The 16813-nt window shown below is 58.4% G+C and overlaps 1 protein-coding gene and 1 pseudogene across 12 annotated transcripts in view; one reads left to right on the top strand and one right to left on the bottom strand.

The window, feature by feature from the left end:
- The window catches only part of ARAP1 (ArfGAP with RhoGAP domain, ankyrin repeat and PH domain 1), a 71481-nt gene that overhangs the window by 38979 nt on the left and 15689 nt on the right, over window positions 1-16813 (top strand). For 8 of the 12 annotated variants that reach the window (XR_003791521.1, XM_029208838.1, XM_029208835.1 and 5 more), the window contains 17 exons: window positions 1936-2135; window positions 3975-4060; window positions 5296-5478; window positions 6567-6741; window positions 7954-8088; window positions 9796-9931; window positions 10212-10314; window positions 11179-11374; window positions 11650-11701; window positions 11808-11971; window positions 12143-12355; window positions 12703-12808; window positions 13213-13528; window positions 13616-13684; window positions 14005-14122; window positions 15842-15955; window positions 16195-16340. Coding sequence is in view for 11 of the 12 variants with exons in the window: in XM_029208838.1 (XP_029064671.1) it covers window positions 1936-2135; window positions 3975-4060; window positions 5296-5478; window positions 6567-6741; window positions 7954-8088; window positions 9796-9931; window positions 10212-10314; window positions 11179-11374; window positions 11650-11701; window positions 11808-11971; window positions 12143-12355; window positions 12703-12808; window positions 13213-13528; window positions 13616-13684; window positions 14005-14122; window positions 15842-15955; window positions 16195-16340 (2512 nt within the window). In the remaining variant the exon portion in view is untranslated. The remainder of the gene's footprint in view (window positions 1-1935; window positions 2136-3974; window positions 4061-5295; window positions 5479-6566; window positions 6742-7953; window positions 8089-9795; window positions 9932-10211; window positions 10315-11178; window positions 11375-11649; window positions 11702-11807; window positions 11972-12142; window positions 12356-12702; window positions 12809-13212; window positions 13529-13615; window positions 13685-14004; window positions 14123-15841; window positions 15956-16194; window positions 16341-16813) is intronic. The other 4 variants (XM_029208842.1, XM_029208844.1, XM_029208843.1 and 1 more) reach the window with 2 other exon arrangements.
- On the bottom strand, window positions 147-1859 carry LOC114887285 (annotated as a pseudogene).

A 16813-nucleotide genomic window follows, 5' to 3' on the forward strand; every position in this document is an offset into this window, starting at 1 on the left:
GCCATGCCTGGGTTTAAATCCTGTGTATCAGCTCAGCTGCCGTGACGGAATACCACAGACCCAGGGTCTTAAACAACAGAAGTTTATTTTCTCACAGTTCTGGAGGCTGGAAGTCCAAGGTCAAGATTTTGTCAGGGTTAGTTTCTGGCAAGGTCTCTCTTCCTGGCTTGTAAGTGGCCGCCGCTTCACTGTGTCCTCACACGGCCCTTCCTCTGTGCACGTGGAAAGAGAGAGAGATGTCTGGCGTCCCTTCCTCTCTTTATAAAAAAAACCTGCTCTTAGGACATTATTTAACCTTAGTTACCTCCCTAATGGCCGTATTTCCAGATACAGTCACACGGGGGTTTGAGGCTGAAGCCTCAATTTCTGTGAATTTCAGGGGGACGCGCTTCAGTCTGTAACATCTGGGGTCCATCCTTGGGTCACTTCATGACCTGGGCAAATCACTTGGCCTCTCTGTGCCTCAGTTTCCTCATCTGTGAGGCAGTCTCTGTAAAGCTGTATCTGATACAGCGTGCGGTGACTGCTCAGTCTAAACGATGTCACCCCTCCTCCAGCATCATCTCTTTCGCCCTTAGCTCAGATCTCTGCCTTCAGGGTCTTTCTCCTGAGCTCTAGAGCTGCACGTCTAATGGTTCTGTGGACATTTTCCCCCGTATATTCCTCCCCAGCTCACTGCTTCTCCTTGGGCCCCATCTCCACCCACGGGGACCCCACCTCTCCTACTCATCCCTGTGCAAACCCATCATCACTGCCCCCGTCTTGCCTCCATCACTCCCTCACCTCCGTCTGGCCCCTTTCCTGCAGGCCCTAGGCCTGTGGGCCCTCTGGCCTGGCGCCTGCCTCTTCACCCTTGGGCTGCCTATCTGTGACCGTCAGAGGATCCTTTTTCTTCCTTTTTGTTGAAAGCCAAGTTTGTATTTGTTCATTTCTTAGATTCGTAGTAATCTTTGATTGACGTCTATGGCCTGAGATTCTTTGCCATCCTCCTTAACTACCACACAACTGTAACCAGCCACTTTCTCTGGAGTTTTCCTTCTCTGTCAGCTCTCCAGAGCCCTGCCCATTTCCCTAGATCCTTGTTGTCATGGACCTTAATCAGGTTGATTTGGTGTTCGGCTCCAAGGGCCTCCACCAGCCTGGCGTGCGTGGGCTCCCGCAGTTGGACGCAAGCACGCAGAGACGGGCTTAGCGCTTGGCTGAGGCCTTGGCAGCTCGGAAGATTCAGGCTTCGTGGGCAAGGGTGGTCTCAGCACCTCTCGTAAAGCAGCGTTGACGTCCATTCCATCTCCAGCAGCAATGCCCTCCTCGGCCATGGCAGTGGTGGAGCCGAATCTTGAATGCACACATGTGACTTGGTGGCAGCAGGAAAAGAAAGAGCTAGAGGGAAAACATCTCTGTGTCCCTCACCCCCCTGAAACCCTCTACGGCTTCACTACTGTCCTCTGAGTACACTCTCACCTCCTCTGCATGGCACAGGCTTGCCTTCTCTGTCTCCCAGCTTCTTTTCTGCCAGTACCCCCATCCTGCCCGCAGGCCCTGGAATGCCCTGTGTGCCCTCCTGTCCCTTCACACGTGCTGTTCCCTCTGTCTAGCTAGAACACCTTTCTACCTCTTCACCTGGGTGAGCCCTCCTCATCTGTCAAGGCTTAGCTTGGGCACCATTTCTTCCCAACAGCATTTTCTACTCCCTGGGCAGGGCAGAGCCTCCTCTGGCCCCTCCGCCCCCAGCCCTCATTCACACGTCTCTCAGGTTTGGGGTGTCCTTGCCTTTGTCCACGCCCACCCTCCCCACAGACCCTGGGCGCCTCCCTCTTCCGACAGTCAGCTCTCAGTGCATTATTCACCCCCCTTCGTGCTGTGCCACCTCATGCTGCCCCCAAATCCCTCTGAGTCCTTTCCCACCAGTCCCCTACCCCACTCCTGTGTCCCCAGCTTCTTGGCCGAATCGGAGCTGGAGAAGGAGCAGTGGCTGGAGGCCATGCAGAGAGCCATTGCCGAGGCCCTGTCTACCTGGGAGGTGGCTGAGCGCATCTGGGCCATGGCCCCCAACAGATTCTGCGCTGACTGTGGAGCTGCCCAGCCTGACTGGGCCTCCATCAACCTCTGCGTTGTCATCTGCAAGTGCTGTGCAGGTGTGTAGGGGGGTTGGGGTGCCAGACCAGGGCAGGACAGGGCTGAGGTGCTGAGAAGGCAGGTGGTCTGTCTGGCTGGTGGGGCTGGAGCGAAGGCAGTATCAGAGAGCATCGTTTATGAAGTTGCACCTCTGTGTCAAGCCTTTCCCACCGTAATTAACCTGCACGGCAGGGATTCAGCTTCTCACGTCATGAGTGGGGACACCGAGGCACAGAGAGGGGAAATGGCTTCTTCACGGTCACCTGGCAAGTAAGTGAGTCTGGATTTGAGCCCAGGCCTGCTGGAGTCTAGCACGGCTGTCACATCAGAAGAGCGGAAGTAGGCCAGGTCTGGCAGGGCTTTGCAAGCAGAGGGAGGAGCTGGTGTTTTATCCAGAGGGGGATGGGAGGCAGGGGCGGGAGGGACGTGGTCAGATTTGTGCATCCCACTCTGGCTGATGGGTGGAAGCTGCATCAGAGCTGGTGAGACTGGAGACTAGCAAGGAGACTGCTGCTGGATCCACGAGAGAGAGGAGGTGGAGCCTGGTCCCAGAAAGTGAGCATTTGAGAGGCGTTTAGATCTATGGAGGAAGAGTCCCAGGTCATACGCGGAGGATGAGAGAGAAAGAGGGTGGAGCCTCAGATACATTCATCTATTCAACCAGCGTTTATTGAGGGTCTGTGCTGGGCACTGTGCCGAGTGCTGGGAATTCGGCCCCACTGGGAACAGTCTTGGGTGGCTGGAGGTGGGGACCCAGGGGTGCAACAGTTCTGGGAAGTTGCTGTGGGACATCTAGGTCAAATGTCTAGGAGGCCTTGGGCTATGAGGGATGGGTGTGGAAAGCGATGACTCCATTGGAGACCAGATTAGGGAGGCATCGGCTCATGGAAGGAGTGAGGGTGTCCAGAGTGGATGAGATGCTCTGTAGGAGGTTGCAGAGCGAGGTGAGGCCTAAGCCAGAGCCAGGCAGTGCCAGGCACTCATGGTGCCCCCAGCCCAATCCCTGCTCCAGGGGTCCCTTGTGGGATCTGTAGCTGAGCAAGGTTGCGTCCTTCCAAGCCCAACTCCCCCCTCCCCTTTCATTTCACAGAGATTTATTAAGCGCTCACTGTGTGCCAGGCTTTGTTCCAGGCACTGAGGCTAGACCCTAAAGCAGGCAGTCAACATTCCTTCTCTCAGGCAGCTTACATTCTGATGGGGAGAGGCAGAAAATACATACACAAACCAGTAGAAGTATCAGGCAGTAACAAGTGCTAGGTAGAGAACGTGTTTGCCGAGAAGCCCTCTCTGAGGAGGTGACAGGTCAGCTGAGATCTGAATGTCAGGAGGGAGCTAACCTTGGGGAAATGGGGGAAGAGAATCCAGGCAGAAAGAACAGTGAGTGCAAAGGCCCTGAGGTAGGAATGAACATGGATGATTAGCAGAGGGAGGAGAATTTGAGTGTTGGGGGGGAAGGGGAGGCGGAGAGGCATGAGGTGAGAAGAAGCAGGTAAGGAATTTTGATCTAATTCTGGGGAGAATTAAGAGAGTGTCTAAAGCAGGGGTTTGAAGTAAGAGGTTTGCATTTTAAAGAGATCACTCTGGCTGGGTTGTGTGGAGAGTGGCCTGCAGGGGGCCAAGCATGGCTGTAGGGAACCAGCTGGGGGACTACTGCAGGAACCCAGGTGTCAATTACAGGGCTCAATTTTGGGGTGCCCTGGGCAGGAGTGTGTGGGAGATGGAGCTGCAGGCCTAGCCTCTGGGTCCTGCCCATGGCCTCTCCCTGTCTGCCCCCATGGGCACTGGGATCGGGGTGGGGGGGGAGTGCTCATGTAAAGGAGAGAGCCCAGATGACCCCGTGTCTGGCTCTCTGTCTACAGGGGAGCACCGTGGCCTGGGTGCTGGTATCTCCAAGGTGCGGAGCCTGAAGATGGACAGGAAGGTGTGGACGGAAACACTCATCGAGGTAGGGAACCAGCTATGTTTGGGGTCTGCCCCTCTCAGCTGCTGCCTGGGTCTTCCAACCCCATCTCCCCCATCTCACCAACCCCAGCACCCTGGAGCTAGAAGAGACCTTTGGGATCATCTAGGAGGTGGGATTTTGGAAAAGCTGATTCTTGGCAAAGTCAGCAAACTGGCCAGTGAGCTGAGAATGTTTTTACAATTTTAAAAGGTTGCTTGAAAAAACAAACAAACAACAACAACAAAAAACACCAAAAGGAATATGCCACAGAGACTGTGTCCTGCAAAGCCTAAAATATTTACTTCATTTTATCTCTACTCGTGCACCAGTGGGTGTGAGTATGTCCATTTGGGGGATGCTCACACGTGTACATTTGTGCCTGTGTACTTGGGGTTGCCAGGTACTGATATGTGTGGTAGTTACAGGGGAGAACCTGCAACAGGAGGCTGGACCAGGGCCTGACCACACATGGCCTTCCTGACAGCCCCAGCCAAGCTGCAGACTTCAGAGTAATTTGGGCGTCATATCCCCTGTGAGTTAGGGTTAGAACCCCCAGTTTACAGATGAGGACGTTGAGACCCAGGGAGAGAAAATGACTTGCCCAAAGTCACAGAGTGAGTCAGTGGCGCCTGGGACTGTTTCCTCTTTGTTCTCTGCTCTGACCCCAGCACCCCACGCAGGCCCTGACAAACAGGCAAGGTGGGAGGCCCAGGAAATGGCTGTGGAATGAGTGATCGGCAGAATGAAAGAATGAATAAACTAGTCCCCCGAATGCCAGACTCTTGTGCACAGTCTGCCCTCACCTCTTTTCCCCTGTGCCCAGAGAGGAATGTCAGGGACAGGAGATGCTTCCAAAATCCCTGTCCACCCAGTTGGCTGACGGGTTCGCCGCCACCCCCCGACACCCCACCCCCGGCTGTGATAGTCTCAGGAATGTAGAGTTCCAGATGTGGGACTGGGTGGGGAAGTAGCAAGACCCCCAGCCAGGCACCAGGCCTGGGGCGTCCGCCTGTCAGACTGCCTGCCTCTTGTCCTGGGAACTGGACTCAGGCCCAGGGTTGGTGGGGGAGCACCCATGGCCGCCAGCAGGCCCCGCTGTCCCTCAGCTTCCCTGATGGAAAAGTGGGCGTGTGGCCTGGCTCTTCCAGCCCCTCGCCTAACAGCCTCAAACCCAGCATTTTGCCGGGCCTGGGCCCCTGGCTGTAGGCTCCCTTCTAACCTCTTGCCTACACCCGCAGCTCTTCTTACAGCTGGGCAATGCTGCTGGGAACCGCTTCTGGGCAGCCAACGTGCCGCCCAGTGAGGCTCTGCAGCCCAGCAGCAGCCCTGGTGCCCGGCGGTGCCACCTAGAGGCCAAATACCGTGAGGGAAAGTACCGACGCTACCATCCGCTCTTTGGCAACCAGGAGGAGCTGGACAAGGTCAGGGCACTGGGCCTGTGAGGCCTCTTAAAACACCCCCGTTATTCATGCCCCCCCCTACATTCCTCACTCTGTTTCAGCCCATCTTTTCCACTAGCTCAGAGTGATGAGTGGCCCTGTAGGGAAACTGAGGCCCAGAGGGCAGAAGGACCCTGCCCAAGCCACAGGGACAGTTGGGACAAAGCAGGGAGGAGCCAGGCCTGACCCTTGGGCCAAGGCCACGTCCCCAGCATCTGTCTGCCTCCCTCCGCTCCTGATTCCTCTGTCTCCTCACCCCGTCCTGCTCCTGAATCCTGCCAAAAGGAGTGAACTTGGTGGGGATGCTATTTCCTGTCAGGCTCATGAAAAACAGCTGGCTGCTCCAACCCATCCCCTTCCACACCCCACTCAAGATGAGGCCCCTCATGGGCCCCAGGCCCTGACAGGCTGGGAGCCAAGCCCTGTCCCTGGTCTGGCTTGGCCTGAGTGGGAGGTTGCCTGCTCCGAGGCAGAGGGATGCTGCTTGTGACTTCTGGTCAACCTTCAGCCCTTCCCCCAAGCAGCCCCACCCAGTCGGGCTCAGTCCAGCTAGAAGCCCAGTGGGAGCCAGGCCTCCACCTCCCAGGAACCCAGGCGTCCAGCCCCCAGCCCAGCCCAGTCTAGCCCGCTAGCCAGGAGGGGCGGCAGCTCCCATTGGTTGGGAGGGATGGGCAGGCGGTGAGGAATTCAAATGTGGGAGGAATGAGCTACAAAGCACCCCCCTCTGGCCTTCCACAAGGCAGAGGGAGCTTGAGAGCCTCTAGAGAACACGCCTGGTGGCTGACAGGGTCCCAGGGGGCTGTCAGCAGGGTGAGGCCTGGACTGCTAGGACCCCTGGCCTCTGTGGGGATGCCCCTGCCCCCCCCCCCACTCCTCTTGGCCTTTCTTTTCCTCCTCCTGTCTTTCTTCCTCCCTTTCTTCTCTTTCACCCTGAGGATGGACCCCTAACCTGGGTGACCCCTTCCTCTTCCCGACCCCGCACCCCAACCCCACCGCAGCACGACCCCTGTCCCACTTGCCCCTCACTCTGGCTTAGGCTGACCCTCCCCACTCCTCTCCCCTCCTCCCAGGCCCTGTGTGCCGCAGTCACAACCTCAGACCTGGCTGAGACCCAGGCGCTCCTGGGCTGTGGGGCTGGGGTCAACTGCTTCTCGGGGGATCCTGAAGTCCCCACGCCCCTGGCTCTCGCTGAGCAGGCGGGACAGACACTGCAGATGGAATTCCTTCGAAACAACCGGACCACAGGTGAGTGGCTGGTGGGACCATCCTCCTCAAGGGATGGGGCCTCCCTGCTGCCAGGGTCTGGCCCTTTGGAGGGGATGCCAGTTATTGGGTGCTAGGGGCTGGGTATTGTCCTGTGAGGTTTGATTTACGTACCACTTGAGCTATAATTACAACTCCTCCAGGGGCCCTGGTGCAAGAGTGTGTGTGACGTTTCGGGTTTGCACGTCAGTGTACATCTGTGCCTCTGGCTTCCCCTTCACACGCGTGTTTGTTTGCATCTCCCTTTGTGTCTCCGTCTCTGCATCTCTTTGTGTATTTGTGGGTTCCTCCCTGACCCAAGTGTGGGACCTCGGGGTGGCATCCGTGTGCCGGTGTCCGTGTGTCTCTGAGTTGCTGTGGCTCTGCTTCCTTGTCCCTGGGGGTGTCGAGGGCGTTGGAGTTTGTGCATGTGCAGAGCGTGTCTGCGCTGCTGTCGGGGGGAGGTGCTGCATTTCTCTGTGTGCGGGGGACTCACCACAGCAGCCCTGTCCGCCGTTCTGTCTGGGTGGGGCTCTGTTGCAGACGGGTTGGGTCCCGTTTGGCTCCCACTCTCGGGGTAGCTGAGGAGGGGGTGGTGGGGGTGAGCGCCGCTGGTCATGGCCCAGCGTTAGCCTCTGGGGCCACATCCTAGGACTGAGGGTGGAGATCTGCGGCCAGGACTCTGGGCTCAGGGCCATGGGTGGGCGGGGTGTGCCGGGCTGGAGAGAGCCCAGGTGTCCAGGGAAGGCACAGGGGACCACCCAGCTGGCTTGGGCTTTGGGACTGCTGGGAGCAGGGCTGGAGCCAGGCTGCTTCCTTAGGCTTTGCATTGTCTGAGACATGCTCCCTTACTGTTGATGAGTTTGCTCGAGGCGCGCCCCCCCCCCACCCCCCACTCATTGTAGTGTGCTGGTCCTGTGCCTGCAACAGGAAGAGCTGGGCTGGGGTTTCAGGGGAGCTCCCTGGAAGGAGAGGTACTGGAGCCGGGCCTTGTGAGTGGGATGGAATTCTCACAAGTGGGGAAAGGTGGAGAATGGCTTAGGCAAAATCCTGAATGTGGCAGTAGGAGCCCAGGAGTGCTAGTCAGGGAACGGTGCTGGGGAAGGAGGGGCGGGTGACTTGAGTGCCAGCTTAAATACCCAGCCCAGGTGGGGGCGAGGGGGCACCCTTGGATAGTGAGCGTGACCAGCCACTCTTTCCCCCCCTTCCCAAAAGAGGTACCTCGGCTGGATTCAGTGAGGCCCCTGGAAAAGCACTACTCAGTTGTCCTGCCAACTGTGAGCCACAGCGGCTTCCTCTACAAGACCGCTTCCGCCGGGAAGCTGCTACAGGACCGCCGGGCCCGGGAAGGTGGGTGCCGGGCCAGAGCCCGCCCTGGCCATGGCATTCTGGCATGGTGGCTGGGCCAGAGAAGCCAGAGCTGGCCAGGCTGGGGGATCCATGAGGGCACCAAGTGCACTCTGGGTGTGGTCTCGGGTACACAGTTGGTGCTTAATAAATGGGCTGATCGGGGTGGGAATAGAGCATGGCACTGCAGAGCAAGTCACTGCCAGAGTTTCCTTTAAAACAAAGAAGACTTTATTGAGTACCTATTAGGTGTGGGCCCTGTTTTGGGCATCTGGTATTTGGAGCACGTGGATGCTAGGAAGTTTGAGGACTAAGCTTAAAGGTCTGTCCATCTATCACCTCAGCCTTCCATTTGCTCCCAACTCTGAGTAAAATCCACGGTCCTTATTACCACGTCCCGCAAGGACCTGCACTCAGCCACCCCACCCCATTACCTCTCTGACTCCTCTTCCCTCGCTCACTCTGCTCCAGCTTTACTGGCCTCCTTGCTGTTTCTCAAACATACCGTTCATGCTCACCAGACCCTTCGTACTTGCTGTTCCCTCTGCCCAAAATGCTTTTCTCTAAATATCTGCGTGGTTAGTCTCTCATTTCAAACCGCTCTCTGTTTCAATGTCACTCCTCGAAGACTTCCTTCCCCACCACTTAATCTAAAATAGCAAGCCCGACTTTCACACTACTTAACTGACGTTACTTATGGGTCTGTTTATTGATTCTCTGTGCCCTGCTGGAATATAAACTTCTCTTGGCCAGCGCTGCAGCCCCCAGCACCTAGAGCAGTGTCTAGCACACAGTGGGCCCTTGCAGGTGTCTGCAGGATGAGGAGTGACTGAGGCAGGGCTGGCGCTCCTGGAGGGAGCCCAGGCTGGGAGGCAGGCTCTGGGACACACTGCCTTCAGAGGGCAAATGTCATGTCCTCATAGCCAGGATGACAGACAGTATCTGCTGTGTGAGCATCGTTGAGGCCGTTGCTCACCGCATCCTTCAGCACACCCGGATGAAGCCCTCCAACTCCCAAAGAGATTTCTTTGGAACTCTGTGTTACTCACCACCTCACTGCCCCTGGGGCACTGCCCCTAGTCTACCTTCCTCTGCCTGGTAATGTCATTTATATGACTGCCTGGGTCATCCTTTTTTCACTCTGGGTGCCAGGAAGCTCTGAGCCAGTGTGATACTCAATGCTGTGAACTATACGAGCCTGCGTGGCCTTGACAATCTGTTCTTTCTCCTACTTTCCTGGTCCAGATTCCCATTTCTGTTCCTTTATGGGATCTTGTCAGTCTCCTCAGAGTCACTATAGGAGGAAGCAGAGTATAGAACAGTGGGCACTGCTGGCAAAGGAGGGTGGGGCACAGGGGGTTATGGTATGAAAGGCTTCCTATGGCATTTGGGCTGGCCTTGAAAGATAGAGGGTGTGGGTGAAGGGAACAGGGTGAGCAAAAGCAGGGAGTGTGGGGTGTGTGTGCAGGAGTGGTCAGAGAGGTGGCCGGGGAGGTGAGCAGGGGCAGACCTGGCAGGTCCAGGGGAGAGGTGTGGGCTGGGCTGGGTTGGTGGAGCTACAGGGAGGAGGATGGATTTGGGGGAAGCTTGTGAGTTAGAATGGAGAGGACATGGGTCAGGTGGGAGTGGAGGCCCAGGGAGGATGCAGAGGTAGTGTTCAGGTGAGGGTGAAGGGCTCCCTCATGGTTCCCCTGCCCAACTTCTTCCCAGAATTCAGCCGACGCTGGTGTGTGCTTAGCGACGGGGTCCTGAGCTACTATGAGAATGAGCGGGCAGTGACCCCCAACGGGGAGATTCGGGCCAGCGAGATTGTGTGTCTGGCAGTGCCCACTCCCAACACCCATGGGTGAGCACCCCTGGGCAGAATCACAGACTGTTATTGATGTAAAGTCCAACCCTCCACTGGGGAGACAGGGAAACAGGCCCAGAGAGGGGCAGGACCTCCCCAGGGTCGGACAGCAAGCTGGGGCTGTGCAGGGGCTAAACCGGGTTTCCCGAGGCCCTAGCCTAAGGCTTTTCTCCCACCTCGTAGGGGGCCAGGGGAAGGGTAGTCACCAGGGCAGTGTGGTGGGTGAGGGGGCAGTGCTGGGTGGAGTGGGCCTGAATCCTGGCCTGTGTATCTACAGTTTTGAGCACACCTTTGAGGTATACACAGAAGGAGAGCGGCTGTACCTGTTTGGGCTGGAGAGCGCAGAGCTGGCTCGTGAGTGGGTCAAGTGCATTGCTAAGGTGGGCCTGGGTGAGCAGGCGGGCGTGGGAGGAGTCTGTCAGGGCCCAGGGTAGGACCTCCTGGCCAATCCCCCCTGTATCCCAGCTTTCCCACCGCATGGATCAGGGGCTGGATGGAGGGCAGCAGACACAGAGCCAAGGCCCTGATGTGATCTGCAGCTCCCTGGTGGTGGGGGAGGTCAGGAGACCTATCTCAACTATGTGGAAGGAGGGCCGTGGGCCTTGCACTCCCTAGGTGCTCAATATATGTTTAATAATGAATGACAGGCAGAGCCATCCTAGGATGGACAGTGCTGCCTCCAGGGGGAGCGCCTTGTCCTGGAGGAAGGAGGCAGGAAGGCTGCAGAGGAGACCTCTGCCCTGGGGACTAGAATCAGGTGCCCTCTGGCTCTCCTGTGCCGTGAGGGCCTGTGACTCTCATTCTCTTGTTCATCGACCAGTCATCTGTGAGGCTCCTGACAGTCAGTCCTCAGAGCCCCGGGGATCCAGGTGAACCCATCTTGATCCCAGCTCCTCAGTGGCTTCCATGCTGGTAGGGGAGACAGATGGGGTCCAAACAGCAAAAACTGTAATTGGTGCTACAACAGAGGGCAAGAATGCCTTGGTGCCGTGGGGCCCCAGAGAAGGGACATCCCTAATGGTGTCTGGGAAGGAGGAGGGCATATCTGAGTGAGTATGAAGTGGGACATGATACCCAACTTAGTTCACTGTGCTGGGTTCTGCCCTGGGGGAGAGAGAGGAGACAGCTGGGTAGAAAACAAGTACATGCCCACAAGCCAAAGGGCTGGGGTATCCAGGGCGGGCAGTGCTGTTGGCTGATGCAGCCTCCCTGGCCATCTCCCCTTTCTCTGGCCTCCCCACCAGGCATTCGTGCCTCCCCCGGCTGAGGATCTGCTGGCCCGGGATTTTGAGAGGCTTGGGCGCCTACCCTACAAAGCTGGCCTGAGCCTACAGCGGGCCCAGGAGGGCTGGTTTGCCCTCCTCGGCTCCGAGCTCCATGCTGTCTTCCCAGAGGGGCCCTGCGAGGAGCCGCTGCAGCTTCGGAAACTACAGGAGCTTTGTGCGTGCACCTGGGCCTGGGCCCCAATCTCCGGGGCACCCTATCCTGGGCTCCCAGGCCCCAGCCCCTCCCCAGAAGTTTGAACTGTACCCTAGCCTGGCCAGAAGGAGCCAGCCTGCCCTCTCATGTCCTCTCCTGGCCTTGGGGTGCATCTCAGCCACCCCAGGGGTTGGTGGGTGTGTCCCAGGGGTGTGTGGACGCAGAGAGCCTCAGCAGGGAGCAGGCTGGGGACCATGAACAAGGCCTGGGCCTCACCTCAACCCACCCCTCCACAGCCGTCCAAGGGGACAGCGAGAACCAGGTGCTGGTGCTGGTGGAGCGACGGAGGTGAGCTCTGGCCTCCCTGAGGGGCTCTGAGAAGCCTGGAAAGTCTGACAGGCCTGGGAGGGGTGGGGCAGGGGTAGGTCCCCAAGTGACTGACTCCCCGGCCCAGGACGCTGTACATCCAGGGGGAGCGGCGGCTGGACTTCACGGGCTGGCTGGGGGCCATCCAGAAAGCAGCGGCCAGCTCAGGGGACACGCTGTCGGAGCAGCAGCTTGGAGACTCGGATATCCCGGTGATTGTGTACCGCTGTGTGGACTACATCACCCAGTGCGGTGAGCCCCGCCCCCATGGCACAGGCCCCGCCCCTCCCCACCCCGAGAGACTTTTACCTCCTGCCCCAGAGGCCAAGCCTCGCCTTCCCGGCCGTGAGGCCCTCCCCTTGACCAATGCTCCTGGCCCCTCACGTTTGGCTCCGCCCCCAGCTCAGCCCCACCCCTCTCCAGGCCTGACGTCGGAGGGCATCTACCGCAAGTGTGGGCAGACATCAAAGACACAGCGGCTGCTGGAGAGCCTGCGGCTGGACGCTCGCTCTGTGCGCCTCAAGGAGGGCGAGCAGCACGTGGACGACGTCTCCTCGGCGCTCAAGCGCTTCCTGCGAGATCTGCCCGACGGGCTCTTCACTAGAGTCCAGCGCCTAGCCTGGCTGGAGGCCTCAGGTGGGCCCTGCAGCCCGTGCCCAGCCTGAGACCAGGCCAGTGCTGCTGACTTGTACACTCTGATCTCAGTTTTCCCTCCCCTCCCCATCATGCACTTGGACTAGGCATGCCCCAGTGGTGGGCTCCAGTCCTTCTCCCTCCTTTCTTCTTATTCCCGTTTGTCACTCTATACAGAGCCAGGGTCCCTTGGAGAATTCTTTATCTTTGCTGCATGGCTGGCCTGATTTGACTTAGAGGGGGGCAGGGAGTGGTGTCACCTAGGATGAGAGGCAGGGCAGCCAGAGGGGTGGGACAGGGGAGGTGGTTACAAGAGGGTTCCTGACCCGATCCATCTTCCCCCCACCCAGAGATTGAGGATGAAGAGGAGAAGGTCTCCAGGTACCGAGAGCTACTGGCGCGTCTGCCCCCAGTCAACCGGGCCACGGTGAAGGCCCTTATCAGCCACTTGTACTGGTGAGAAGCGGCGCTACCTGGGGGCTGGGGTAGAAAAGACTCTTTTATTCCCAATCTGGCTGCCTGTTCTCCCCGGGAACCAGGTGGGCCTGGGAACTGAATGTTGCCTTATGATGTGCTCTGGTCTTGGACACTTTGTCTCCCAGCTTACTTCCTGCAGGGTGGGAGAATAGAGGTGGTTTCAGCTGGCGGACAGATCTCTCAGTTTCCCAGCCCTGCTTCTCCCCAGGACCCAAGATATGGCCAGAAAGACTGTCCCCTCGTCTCCTTAACTATTGTCCTCTCTGACTGGGACCTCCCCTGCCCTGTCTCCAGGGGCCATGCATGGGCTTGTCAGGAATTGGGCAGGTGAGGTGGGGAAGTCCTGGGCTGACTCCTCAAGGCCTCCATCCTTCCCTGTCCAGCGTCCAGTGCTTCTCAGACACGAACCAGATGAACACGCACAACCTGGCCATTGTGTTTGGGCCCACGCTCTTCCAGACAGATGGGCAGGACTACAAGGCCGGCCGCGTGGTGGAAGACCTCATCAGCCACTATGTGATGGTGTTTAGTGTGCGTCCCCAGCCAGTGGGCAGTGGAAGGCAGAACTCAGCCCTGGGTGGCAGTGACCATCTGTCCCTCTCCCTTTCCCAGGTGGACGAGGAGGAGCTGAGGAAGCAGCGGGAGGAGATCACTGCCATTGTGAAGATGCGTGTGGCTGGCACTGCTAGTGGGACTCAGGTGAAGGGCAGGGCCTGGGGTGGGGGGCTCAGGCCAGCCGCTTGCACCTGCTCCCCAGGCCTCCAGCTGAGCCCTGTCTCCCCACAGCACGCCGGCGACTTCATCTGCACTGTGTACCTGGAGGAAAAGAAGGCGGAGACAGAGCAACATGTCAAGGTGAGGGCCAGGGACCTAGAAGCTAAGGGGCCGGGAGAGTCAGGCTGGGCTGGGTGCAGGCTCAGATGACCAGGGGAGCACAGCTTACATGCTGAGGGGAGCCCTGGTTTGGGACCTGTATCTGGCTAGTGCCAGGGCCTGTCTCTTTCCCTTTTCCCCACCCAGCTCATCAGGACCACTCAGACACCCCCCTGCATCCCAGGACTCCAGAGGACCCTGAGAGGGGTGGGCTCGGCCCCTGGATCACACAGCAGGGTTGTGGCAGAGCAGGGGCTGGGGATGGGGTAGGCTGATCTCCTCCTCCTGCTGGGTCCCCACAGATCCCAGCATCCATGACAGCTGAGGAGCTCACCCTGGAGATCTTGGATCGCAGGAATGTGGGCATCAGGGAGAAGGACTATTGGACGTGCTTCGAGGTCAACGAGAGGGAGGAGGCAGGTGGGTGACCACAGGATTGGTGCAGGAAACGGGGTGGCCCCAGTCTGTCCTCCTCTACCCCACAGTGTGCTGACAGTGGTGGTAAAGGGGGTTTTAGATGATGGATGTTGCTGTCATGCTGTGATCTCAGTGATGGTGGTGGTGATGTGCTGGCAGGGGTTCAGGTGACGTGGCTGATGGAAGGGACCGTGAAGGGGTAGATGGTGTCGGCTATGGCGCTTTCTCAGGTGTCGGTGAGAATGGTGTTGCTTGCAAGGGTGGAGATGCTGAATTTGATAATGGGATTGTGAGTGACAGCATTGGTGGTGAGGGGGTAGTGGGTGGTGATGAGCATGCCGAAGGAGTGGGGTGGGGTGTTGTGAAGGTGCCAAGGGGAAGGTGAAGGGGAGTGATAAAGGCATTTTAGGGTGAAGGATGGTCTCAGTGGCAGTGGAAGATGAGGGCGTATCTGTTCATTTGTTTTACCGTTATTTGTTGAGTGCCAGGCACTGGGCAGGGAAGCCAGAAACACAGTCCCTACCCTCTTGGGGGTAGTCTGGTATGGAATAGAGACACTAGTCCCATGATCACACCGGTAAACGCACAACTATAGCCGTGTTAACTGCTGTGAAGGAAAGGGCCACAATGCCACCAGAGCTTTTTTTAAATTTTTATTATTCATTTATTTATTTTTGCTGCATTGGGTCTTCGTTGCTGCACGCGGGCTTTCTCTAGTTGTGGCGGGCGGTGAGCGGGGGCTACTCTTCTTTGCGGTGCGCGGGCTCCTCATTGCGGTGGCTTCTCTTTCTTGCGGAGCACGGGCTGTAGAGTGCAGGCTCAGTAGTTGTGGCTTGCGGGCGCTGGAGTGCAGGCTCAGTAGTTGTGGCGCACGGGCTCAGTTGCTCCGTGGCATGTGGGATCTTCCTAGACCAGGGATCAAACCCGTGTCTCCTGCATTGGCAGGCGGATTCTCAACCACTGCGCCACCAGGGAAGTCCGTCACCAGAGCGTATAACAGGGTCTTTGGCTTTGGAGTCCCTGGGTTAGGAGGTTAAGGCAGAGTAGGGGTTCCTTGGTGAAGAAGAGGGGAAAGTACTTCGAGGCAGTGGGAACAGCATGGGCAAAGGCCCTGTGGTGGCTGGGGACACTATTCTTTTAAGGAGCTTAAGATAAAGGACAGTGAGAGGTTGTGGCCCGGGATGGGGCTGGAGATAAAGGCGGAGGCCGCCCTCAGGGCCTGACAACAATGCAAGTCCATTGAAGGGTGAGTGGTTGGGAGCTTGAAAAGATTGCTCCTTACTGCTGGGTAGAGAGATGTGGGGAGAGGGGATGAGAGCACACAGCAGAGACTGCTTCAGAGGCCACAGTACTGGTCCAAGAAGATGGGATCATGGGCCAGGGTGGCTGCAAGGAGATGGACAGAAGCAGAGAGATTTGACACATGGAAGCTGAGAGGGAGGAGGGTTTGTTTCTGACCTCGGTGGCCTGTGGGGTGGTGCCGGTTTCCCTGATGAGGACACACAGGGAAGATCACCGGCTTGGTTTTGGACATGTTGGGTTGGAGCAGGTTTGGTCCCAGCCACATGTGTTGGGTGTGGGAGGTGGTCAGGGCAGCGATGTGGCGCCAGGAGGCAGAGGGAGTAGACAGTGCCCTTGGGCACGTAGGTGATGTGTGTCCATGGGCCAGCCCTCAGTGCTGTCAGGCCAAGTGGCCCTGGTGACGGTGTGCCCTCTCCCCAGAGCGCCCCCTGCACTTTGCGGAGAAGGTGCTGCCCATCCTGCATGGGCTGGGCATGGACAGCTACCTGGTGGTGAAGAAGCACCAGTCCATGGAGGCCATGCTGCTGTACCTAGGTAGGTGGTGTCCCTGGATGGGTGGTGCCTACAGGGTCGGGCAACCTGGTGGTAGGTCCCTCCATCCAGAGCTGGGGCAAGATCAGGAACAGCCCAGGCAGAGGGCGCCAGGCGGGCAGGCCTCTTCGGAGGCTGGGGCAGGATGGAGCAGTTTCTTTCATCCTGGGACCCTGCCCTGGGTGTCTGTGTCTGTGGGCGGAGGGTTGGTGCAGCCTGTGCCCACTCCACTCCTCCCCCAGCCAGCCATGTGGGTGAAACCAAGCACGGCATGATGAAGTTCCGAGAGGACCGCAGCCTCCTGGGCCTGGGCCTGCCCTCAGGTGGCTTCCACGATCGCTACTTCATCCTCAACAGCAGCTGCCTGCGGCTCTACAAGGAGGTCCGGGTACGTGATCCTGCTGGGTCCTGCCCCGAGGTGGGCACCAGCACCCAGGTGTGCTCAGACACCCAAGCACAGATGTCCCCCTGGGCCTAACAATGGGAGCATCCCCATCACGGGGTCTTGGGGTGGCACAGCAGTTGTGGGGAGCTGTGGATTCTCAGAGACCCTCCTGCTGTGGCCCTCGGTGATCACATGGCTTTGCCCTGGAGCCCTCCTAGGCCCTGGTACCTGGATGCCATCACATCAGGCTTGTGCTGCTCACCTGTGCCTGGTCATGGCACCCACAAGAACATGCTACGTGGTGACAGCCCCAGGTTGTGGCCTGTGCATGCCTTGTTGCTTCATAGGCCATACCCCGTCCCGGCCCACTCCATGCACGCCCATGCTGTCCACACGCCGGGCGTCCTCCCAGACCAGACGCCATCTCCGTCCTAGCACTGCCCCCGCTGCCCCAGCATACAAGCCACATCCCGCCA

The sequence above is a fragment of the Monodon monoceros genome, unplaced genomic scaffold (genome assembly GCF_005190385.1).
Source record: "Monodon monoceros isolate NGI ecotype Baffin Bay Population unplaced genomic scaffold, NGI_Narwhal_1 Super_Scaffold_7, whole genome shotgun sequence".
Taxonomy (NCBI): Eukaryota; Metazoa; Chordata; class Mammalia; order Artiodactyla; family Monodontidae; genus Monodon; species Monodon monoceros.